At 42.9% G+C, this 9,617-nt stretch overlaps 1 protein-coding gene across 3 annotated transcripts; it reads left to right on the forward strand.

Moving 5' to 3' along the window:
* The first annotated feature begins 1,219 nt into the window (after positions 1-1,219).
* NYX (nyctalopin) lies at positions 1,220-9,617 on the forward strand. Of its 3 annotated transcripts, XM_083611989.1 has the most exons (4): positions 1,220-1,332; positions 2,361-2,487; positions 2,914-2,977; positions 7,698-9,617. In XM_083611989.1, exons 3-4 carry the CDS (start codon positions 2,956-2,958, stop codon positions 9,098-9,100), a joined length of 1,425 nt encoding a protein of 474 aa, XP_083468115.1. In that variant the 5' UTR covers positions 1,220-1,332; positions 2,361-2,487; positions 2,914-2,955; the 3' UTR covers positions 9,101-9,617. The 3 variants fall into 3 exon arrangements, with proteins under 3 accessions (XP_083468115.1, XP_083468114.1, XP_083468116.1); XM_083611988.1 differs by lacking the exon at positions 1,220-1,332 and having other exon boundaries at positions 1,838-2,487; XM_083611990.1 differs by lacking the exons at positions 1,220-1,332; positions 2,361-2,487 and having other exon boundaries at positions 2,571-2,977; positions 7,759-9,617.

Raw genomic sequence — 9,617 nt, forward strand, 5'->3', positions numbered from 1 at the left:
AGGAGAGAGTAGTATCTTGATGGAATAGGGCGGTGCTACTTAATAAATGTGGAATAGATCTCTGTTTAAACAAAGCACCTGAAACTTCAGCATTCACACAACTCAACCAGCATTAAACTACTTAAAGGTGGAATAAAATGCTGAAATAAAGTTGTGTCCACACCTGGTACAGGAAGGTACTTAACCCCTGAGATTGCTGTTGGAGTAAGTGACTGCAGATGGCAAGGGTAACTTCCAATACAGAAAGCACTATCTTCCAAAAGTCATTTTGAAAACAGCAGCTCAGACAAATCGAGAATGGTTGGAGATTATAGGGTGTCAAGCTTTAAAAAGCTCTAATTGAAATGTGATCTTCACAATCTTAACTTGGAAGTTTAGTTTGATTTACTGTTCTTGGCAGTATAAAATTTAGCAGAGCAGTTTACAATGTAATTGCACGATACAACAATGGAAGAAGGAACAAAATTAAGACGTGATAAAAGCCTGGGAAGACAAGTCTGCTAGAAAGCCATTAAAGTATTCGTCTCATACAAATGATGCATTGAGTTAAAAATTACCTGAAATAAGCTGGGTTTTTATGGTAAGAACTCAACCCACCCCCTCAGTAACTAAAATGTTTGGGGATAGGGCTGGCAGCGCTCTAATACACTGTCAACCTGGTGCCCTCCATATAGTTTTGACTATATCCATTCCTTGACACCTTGCTGTCCCCTGCTCCCCTGAAATAAGCACTACAAGGCTCCAGAACAGGAACATTCCTCTTAGGGGATGTGAATCCACTGAAACATTGTTACATATTGCACTTGTATTAATGTACTATGGAAGTGGGCGCAGGCGGTGCCTTGTGTTGCTGGTAGATCAAGTGGGGGGAAATAATGTGGGTTTCTTTTTCTGGTTAAAAGGAATATATATTGGGTATAATAAAAAGATAATTCCCTAGATGCCTGAGATCTGGGTTTGGGGCAAGTACTCTGGTGAGAGAACCTCAGCAGAGATTTAAATATAGTCATACCTTGGCTCCCCAACACCTTGGGAGTCGAACATTCCCGTTCCAGAACAATCGAAACCCATAAGTGACTCATTTTCGAACATTCTTTTGGAAGCCGAACGTCTTGACAGGGCTTCTGATTGGCTGCAGGAAGCTGAAGCCACGCTTTGGAAGTCAAATGTTTCGTAAGTCAAACAGACCTCCAGAATGGATTCTGTTCGACTTCCAAGGTACGACCGTACAGCAAAAGAAAGTGTGTATGGAGCAGTAGACCTTTAAAATAACCCCTCAGTTGCTTCTAAAGTTCTCCACTTCTCTTAGCATAGAAAAAGACCACATGTTTGGTAAGTTAAAGATGGTTTACTTACAAACTCTTCAAAGGTCAGATTCGTGTGCTTTTCCGTAGAGCAGTTAGAAAAGACAAGCGGTGAGATTGGGGTTCCAAAGTCGTGGTCGTGAAAGTTCCTAAAGTATAGAAACACAAGGATGTCTTGCTTAAGTCACATGGTCTAAGCTAGAGATAGAGTTCGCATGATGGAACGGAAGAACAAAGGCTTGATCACCTTTCTAATGTGAGGGGAAGTGACCTAGCTAAACCTGGCAGGACAGCTTACTCTATGGTCTTAACCCTTTCATGCATTAATTAGGCTTAAGCCTGATTATCCCACAAATACTGGGTGCAGATGCACCGAAAAGCACAAACGTGCAAGTTAATGTTTCAACAACAGAACTTTGCCTTTTGCTCCACCCTCCCCCAATCTGGAAGGCATGCTGGGGCAGGGAGAGCAAATAAAGTCCAATTGCATGACTCTGATGGCCACAGTCTGCACTATGCAGCAGGTTGGTTGTGCAACTAGTGCATGCTAAGAGAACAGCATCTGGCACCAGAAATGTTTGTTACTTCAGCCCTGGTACCTGGACAGCATTTTCCCCTCTGCACCTGTGGGGGCATTGTTCAAAGACATTAGGGGGGGCACATTTCTGTCCCAGCATCTGCTTTCTGAGGTGGCTGCCTCACTCAGCCCAATGGTAGATCGAGTTCCACTGCTTTGTGTTGTGGTTCAGATTATGGCAGGCAGCTGAGTTTTGAGACTTTCCCTTGATAGGAGAAGTCAGGTGTGTGCCTTCACCAGTCACTGTGTATGCTAAAATCATAAGCTTGCCCTCAAACATAATTATATGCTTCTCCTTATGTAACTAGCACTGGGCGAGGGTTGTTTTCCTTTGTAATGCTGGAGATGGCTGAGGGCCAGCTCCTGTCTGATTTTTGGGGGGTGTGAGGGGAATAAAAGCTGATGGATTTGTCAACAATCCAGGAGCTTTATGGAACAAGACAAACTCATCCGTCTCTGCTAATCCTCCCCTGATACAGAGGATTTTCCTGCCATTAAATGATAGCTTTTGAGAGCAGAGAAAATGCCAGCCTTTCAGAGATGCTGCAACAGAGCTAACCGCAAGCTTCAGAAGAAAAAAGGACAACACAGACATCCCCCTGTCAGGTAAGGGAGGCAGGTAACCAGTCCTTTTTCTACTTCACTTTGATTCTGTAGGTGTTGGTGGAGGAAAGTATCTGTGGCTGGTTACATATAGCCATACATTTTCATTATTTCCAGTCCACTTCATATTTCAGTGTGATGTATTATAAGACTGTTTGGGCAAGTAGGATTGCAATCCAATGCACAATTTTTAGGGAGAAAGTCCCATTGAATTTAGAGGGAATCCAATTCACTGAAAATAAAGTTGTGAAGGATTGGGTTGCTGGTTGGAAAGGTTTGTGGAAGAAACCAGTGGATGGGAGATCAGTTATGCTTTCAGACAGAGGATGAAAAAAACATTATAAGCAGTACTTTTTAAAAAGGAAAGGCAAAGGACAATTGCAAATCAGAACTGTATGGCATAGTTCCCTGTTTTTGGTCTGCTTTTAGATTTTGGAGGACCTGAGATGCCACAAGCAACTAATCAGGGTAATGTTTGTCATCATTTTAAATGGTAAGTAGACTTTTCATTCCACAAAATTTTACAGCAATTTCTAAAGCTAGTAGTGTGTAGTTCTTTTATTCTGAAAGAGTTAATTTATGTTAAGCACCCACTGCAGGGAATTTATCAGTTTTAGGAGTCAGATTTTTCAGCATAAAGGTACAGGACTGGATCATTTGCCAGTTATTACAACATCTGTGTCATTTTTCTGCTATGCTGCCCTTTTACTTCAGTCATATCTGGACACCAGCAATTCCCCTTTTGTTTAATCTATTATATTGATTAGTTTTTGTGGTTCTTTGAAGAGAAATATGGACCATGAACTCTGAGGAAATTGTATCCCTCTGTGGACTCTACTTAATTATGTATTAACTGTTTTTCTGTGTAAAGACAGTATGGCGGCTGTCCTTTAAGCTTATTCCTTTCTTTGGATACCTAAAATGGATACTTGCTACAATTGTCAAATTGACATTTGGGATTTGAAGAACTTTTCAGCATTTTGTGTGGCTTTATTTGTGACTTTGATTAGGGACAATTTTATGAAAAATAAAAACACTCCCCATACCTTGCTATACTGAGGCAAATTAGAATAAAGTGGGGATCCAGTTTACAGTGGGGGGATTATTTACCTCAGTTTAGTGCTCTTTTGACTTAGTTTATCCTTCCTTCTCTCGCATGGAATAGCTAAGCCCTTCAGGTAATGCATACTTAATTCTGGGTGACACAGTTTTGCGTTAATAATGCCTAAATAAACAGTAGACTAGAGCTGTGCAGACAGATGATTTTTGATGGTGGACTATTGCAGTGTGGTCATTAAAGCTGACCTACACACAATACACAGACTAGCGCGGATGCCTTTTAGTTAAGGGAAAATGAACAGAAAGTGTTATGCAGCGGGCTTTATTTTACTGCAGCTGTAGGCCTTAATGTTACCACCCTTTATGTTCCTAAGTACCAAAGATACATCAGTGTAGGAGAAAGGAGTGTTTCTTACCATTTATTAACATAAATGATGGTGTGTGTTTTTTTTAAATCCCTTTAAAATGTCCTCCCCTCTACCCCAAGTACTTGACTGATTATTCCTATTCCAACTTTTAAGGCAGGACTTATAGCAGGGATGGGGAGCCTATAGCTTTCTAAATGTTGTTGGACTACAACTCCCATCATTTGCTGATCACTGGCTGTGCTGGTGGTGACTGATGGGAGTTGGAGTCCTAACAACATCTGGAGCAAGGATGGGGACCCTTTTTAAAGGGCCATGGTGGGGGGGCAGAGGCAAAAGTGTGCAGAGCAACGAGTTCCAACATAGCATGAGTGGGCCTATGTTTCTTCTTCCCTGTGTGCCCCCCAAAATCTGCTTTGGAGGGTTGGCAGTCTCTCTCAAGCAGATATTGGGGGGCACAGTGGGGAGAAGGGAAGCCAGAAGTCTTGTTGCACAAGCTGATTTCCATTGTGCAAGCAGATTGATATCATTAGGCGTTGTCTGCTCACTATTCAGTAAGCGTGTGTAGCATCCAAGCTTCACAGAGAGGACTTTTAGAAAGGCTACAAGCACACATTTATTAATTACATGTTGCTTTATAAACGTATTTTGTTCTGGGGGGTGGTCCATTAGCAAGTTTCAAGCAGCACCTAGAATCCTAGACACGAAATGATTCTCAAACGACAAATCAGGACAGTCAGTTTGGACACATTTCCACCTCTCCAGATAGTCATTAAAAAGTGGTCCTGAGTGCAAGTATCTGCCTGAGTGAATGTGACACACCACTGACACCTTGTCCAAGTCCTTGATGGCTTCTGGAATTAATATTATTAATAATAGTGGAGTGGTATTCTAACTCATCTCCTCGGTGCAAAGATTACCACTAGCACAACGGGACTTTTTTCCTCTTCTCCCTTGCACCCTCCCCAAATCTGGAGTATTGAGGGGAACCTTTGAACAGATTTAGCAGGGGCAGGAGTGGGGGAAGTCCTACTATGCTAGTTGTAAACTTTGCACTGATGGTGCCCTGCCATAGCACTATGTTGGATACAACCCAAGAACAGTGCGCTAGGTGTTGTATATCTCTGTTTTTAAGCAAGAGTGCATTCCTCGGATCACTCTGAACACCATATCCGAGAGATCCTAAGCATGCACACTTTAAAGCACTTTGGTCTTCTAGGAAAACAAAATACTTACATTCTATAAGACAAATTCAGCCCACCTCTGGCCTTTGTTCATACAGTATGCAGAGGATGAAATGAATGTCCTGTAGTAGCTTTTCAAATGTCAAACAGGCCTGAGCTTGTCTGCACTCTTGAGGCACTTTGCAAAATAGATCTGTGATGTTCGGTATATCCATCTCCACGGTGCATAAAGCACAAAGGATTTTAAAAATGTATTCCTCTCCGCCCCCCCCCCCGAAATATTGTTCACTGATGCTTAAATTATGTCATGGAGGCCTAAGGAGCCTGCAAGTTTGAGCAGAAGAACTTTGGGAGGAAAGGGAACTGCTTAACCCTTTCAATCCTGTAATGGCTTTAGGGGTTGCTTGTGCGTAAGTTGCCGCCACTCTGGGCTAGGTTGGCCGGTTAAACCATTTCTCGCTGGACAGCCATCCACTCCGTGGCTGTTCAGTCGCTGGCAGAATCCGTCAGTGGGCGTTTCTTAAACCTTTTCCAACATAAAAGTTGTTTGACGCCCAGTCTCCTCCTACTCTCCCTGCGCAGAAGTCTTCTGCGCAGGGAGGGCGTGGGTAGCGGAGGACCTGTGCTCTCCCCGCTGGTGTCCAGTGAAGAGTCCCGGAGCCTGCTCTCTGCTTCCCCCATTGGCCCCCCTCTATCCCTGGTGTTGTGCTGATTTTCTTCCCCAACCGGAGACCTGCCTCTCTCCCTGCTTGGCCCCTCTCCAGCATCGCTGTGGAGCCTCGCCTCCTCCTCCTCTAGTTCCGATGGCAGTTCCCTGACAAATCCCAATTGCTTTTCTGTTCAAAACAACCCCCCTTTTCTGTTCAAAACAACATAGTTTAGCATGCAAGAGGAGGAGTTGCTCCTTCTTATGTCATTGTGCTGGCATTACAGAGATCTCCAGAGAATTCCTCATGAAGCCTCTTATAGTAGCCTAAAGGAGACAAGATTCAGGTAGCCGTGTTGGTCTGATGCAGTCGAAATAAATTCAAAAAATTAAAAAATTGTCCAGTAGCACCTTAGAGACATACACATGAAAGCTTATTCCCAGAACAATCTTAGTTGGTCTGTAAGGTGCTACTGGACAATTTTTTAATTTATTTCTAAAGGGGACAAAAACCAGTAGAAATACCTCCTTCACACTGTAGTAGAACTAGAGAGGACAGGACTTTCTTCAAACTTGGGCACTGAACCAAGGGAATATTTCAAGCAAATCTCTTCTCATGGCTGTTTAAAAGGTGTCAGTTGCATGAAGTTACAGTAAATATAATCCAGTCTTTGATGTGTAACCAACGCACTGATCCCACAAATTAAGGGTCTGGGAGCAAAGGATGTTCTGCAGGGCTTGTCCCACTGAGAGCAGAAGACAAAACTGTGAACTCGTTTTAATTAGACTTTGCACTTTTGTAGCTTGCTCTTAGAAGCTGAGTACAATTTTGGCCTAATACCACATGTTTTTGTTTGGTTGCGAAGAATGCTACCTGCTAGCTTTTACTGCTTATACTCCATTAACTTGTGTTTAAAAAATTCTTTGCCCAATGTTTGAAAATGTGGGGCCCTGTGAACAGATCAGCTGACACAAGGACCCTGTAATATTGCAGTGACATTGATGCCTTTAAACTCTCATCACCTGCCTTGATGACAATCTTATCGGTTGGCTAGCCTGCCCACAGTGTGCACTTGAGAAGCCTCCCCATTCACAACCAATAATTTCAGTTTCCCCTTTTCCCAATCGAGAGAGTCCTAGGCTTAGTTCCAGCTGCATCCCTTAAATACAGTTCACAGGAACAGAGAAAACTTACTGATGGGAAGAGGATGGGAAAATGCCTTCATTATGCAAGTTGGGGGCAAGTCTCTCCCTCGAAAGGATCCTAAAGAACCACCTATTGGATGTGATAGCAAAGCTTTCTCATGCCACATAATTTGTAGAGTTTATTGAGATTCTGCGAAAGTAAACCAGCTTCGTGAAACTTAATAGGACCCTTCCACAGCTGGTGTTTGTCTCAGCAACTAGTCACTCAATCCCAGTACATTTCCGGGCTCAATTCAAAGTGTTGGTGCTGACCTTTAAAGCCCAAAACGGCCTTGGCCCAGTATACCTGAAGGAGCTTCTCCACCCCCATTATCCAGCCCGGACACTGAGGTCCAGCGCTGAGGGCCTTCTGATGGTTCCCTCACTGTGAGAAGTGAGGTTACAAGGAACCAGGCAAAGGGCCTTCTCAGTACTGGCACCTGCCCTGTGGAACGCCCTGCCTTCAGATGTCAAGGAAATAATCAACTACCTGACATTTAGAAGACATCTGAAGGCAACCCTGTTTAGGGAACTTTTTAATGACTGATGTTTTAATGTATTTTTAATCTTTTGTTGGAAGCTGCCCAGAGTGGCTGGGGAAACCCAGCTGGATGGGTGGAGTATAAATAATAAATGATAATGATAATAATAATTACTAGGAAGCAAGATCCATTCATTATATAAATATTGTGTTTTGATACTGCAAGTGTTCACTAATCTCTGATTTCTCTCTTTCTCTCCCCCGCTTCCCTTGCTGGTACACTTCCTTGCCAGTCCTTCTCTGCATCCCCCCTGTTCACAGTGTGTGGGCCTGTGTCCGCTCCTGCCCCACCAGCTGTGTGTGCACTCAAGAGAGGAGTTGTGCCATTCTTTGCGACCGTGCTGGTTTCACACAGATCCCTAAAGAGTTTCCCTGTGAGGCCTACTCTATTAACCTGGATAAAAATAGCATCAAATTCCTCGCTGAGAGGGCATTTGGTACCCTCCCATCCCTCAGATCTCTCTCATTAAGCCACAACAACATATCCTTCATCACTCCTGGTGCTTTCAAAGGGCTAGCCAGCTTGACGGAACTAAAAATGGCCCACAATGAATACATTCAGTATTTGCACACAAGGACTTTCATTTCACTCAAGAGGCTCGTCAGACTGGACTTAGCGGACTGCAACCTTTTCAACATCCCAGACAGGATTTTTATAGAGCTTCCAGCCCTTCAGGAACTCTTTTGCTTTCAGAACAACTTCAAAAGGATTCCAGGAGCGATACGAGGGATGGAGAATTTGACCCATGTTTATCTGGAGAAAAACAAGATCGAAGCTGTGGCTTATAATTCTCTCTTGGGTCTGACCCAGCTGAAATATCTCAATCTGCAAGATAACAGAATAAACGTGATTCATGACAGAGCTTTTCAGTACTGTCAGAAATTGGAGTATCTTTATTTAAATGACAATGTCCTCAGTGACCTCCCTGATAATTGTTTTGACGGCCTAAGACGTCTCAACATGCTGAATCTTGGCGGCAATTTACTTCGAAATGTCTCTAATACATGGTTCCAGGACCAGTTAGAGCTGGAAGTTTTGTATTTGGACAGGAACAGGATTAGTCACATTGAGGAAGGGGCTTTTGAAAACCTCATAAGCTTGGTGTCTTTGCACTTGAACAGTAACAACCTAACCACCTTGCCTTTCTCAGTCTTCCAACCTGTCTACTTCCTAGGAAGGCTCTATCTTTTCCGGAACCCCTGGGAATGCGACTGCAGGATTGAGTGGCTGAAGGAATGGATGGAGAACTACAGACTTGTTAGGGATATTCCTTGTGCCTCCCCATCCTCTGTGGCTGGTCTTGACTTAACTGATGTTTCTTTCGAGAGAACGCCTGAAGGTTTTTGTCTTGACCCAGAGGAGCTAAATGCCACAACTTACAATCCTTTCGCAACCGCAGAACCACAATCTACCACAGAGAACAAGTTCAACAGCCTTATCTCTAAATTCCTGCTCCAGAAGGGCCTTTCGGAAGAAGTAGGAAACACCACAGAAGCTTTTGTCAACACAACCTTGTTAGATGGATTGACTAATGAGGCATCTTTAGGACTGTGGGAATGCAATATCAGATTAGTATGTTATCTAAATCTTTGGATATTGTTTAGAACTACTAGAAGTTCTATACCCTCTGTATAGTGTTTTGTACAGGATAGAATGTTAAGCTACCACCTTCAGACATAGATCAGGTACAAAAGGTCTCTGTGGTTTAGTGCATATTTAGACCTAGTGATCTACTTTGGGCCCATCTTTCAAAATAGGTTTAGGTTCACAGAGGCAGAACTCATTTATAAAGCGCTTTATAATTTTATAATCTGTCACACTTAGTGAGTGTGATTCCTGTCATTAGTCTCCCATAAGAGTGACTCTAAAGTCCCTCAGCTGCAGTAAAATTAATCCAAATTCACGCTGAATTGAAAGAAGCTTGGCAGGAACATGATTGCTGTTCATATTTTATAATGAGACATAGCTCAATAAGGAAGACAGAAAACAAATATGTATGGTGATAATGCACTGAAAAATTTAGATAATAGACTTGCAGCTTTACTAAGGGATTTGGCAAGACATTCAGGTGGTTCTTACATATAGGATGCTATTGTCATGGAACAAAAAAGGGTGATGGTGTTCTGCAGCTATTAAAAGGATCAGAAAAACA

Source organism: Podarcis filfolensis (genome assembly GCF_964270895.1).
Source record: "Podarcis filfolensis genome assembly, chromosome: 4".
NCBI classification, from domain to species: Eukaryota; Metazoa; Chordata; class Lepidosauria; order Squamata; family Lacertidae; genus Podarcis; species Podarcis filfolensis.

Bases quoted from the DNA above. Each gene is read 5' to 3' on its own strand.
- NYX (XM_083611989.1), top strand. From the start codon at position 2,956: ATGTTTGTCATCATTTTAAATG. The intron at 2,978-7,697 runs GTAAGTAGACTT...CTTCCTTGCCAG, and splicing joins GTTTGTCATCATTTTAAATG to TCCTTCTCTGCATCCCCCCT.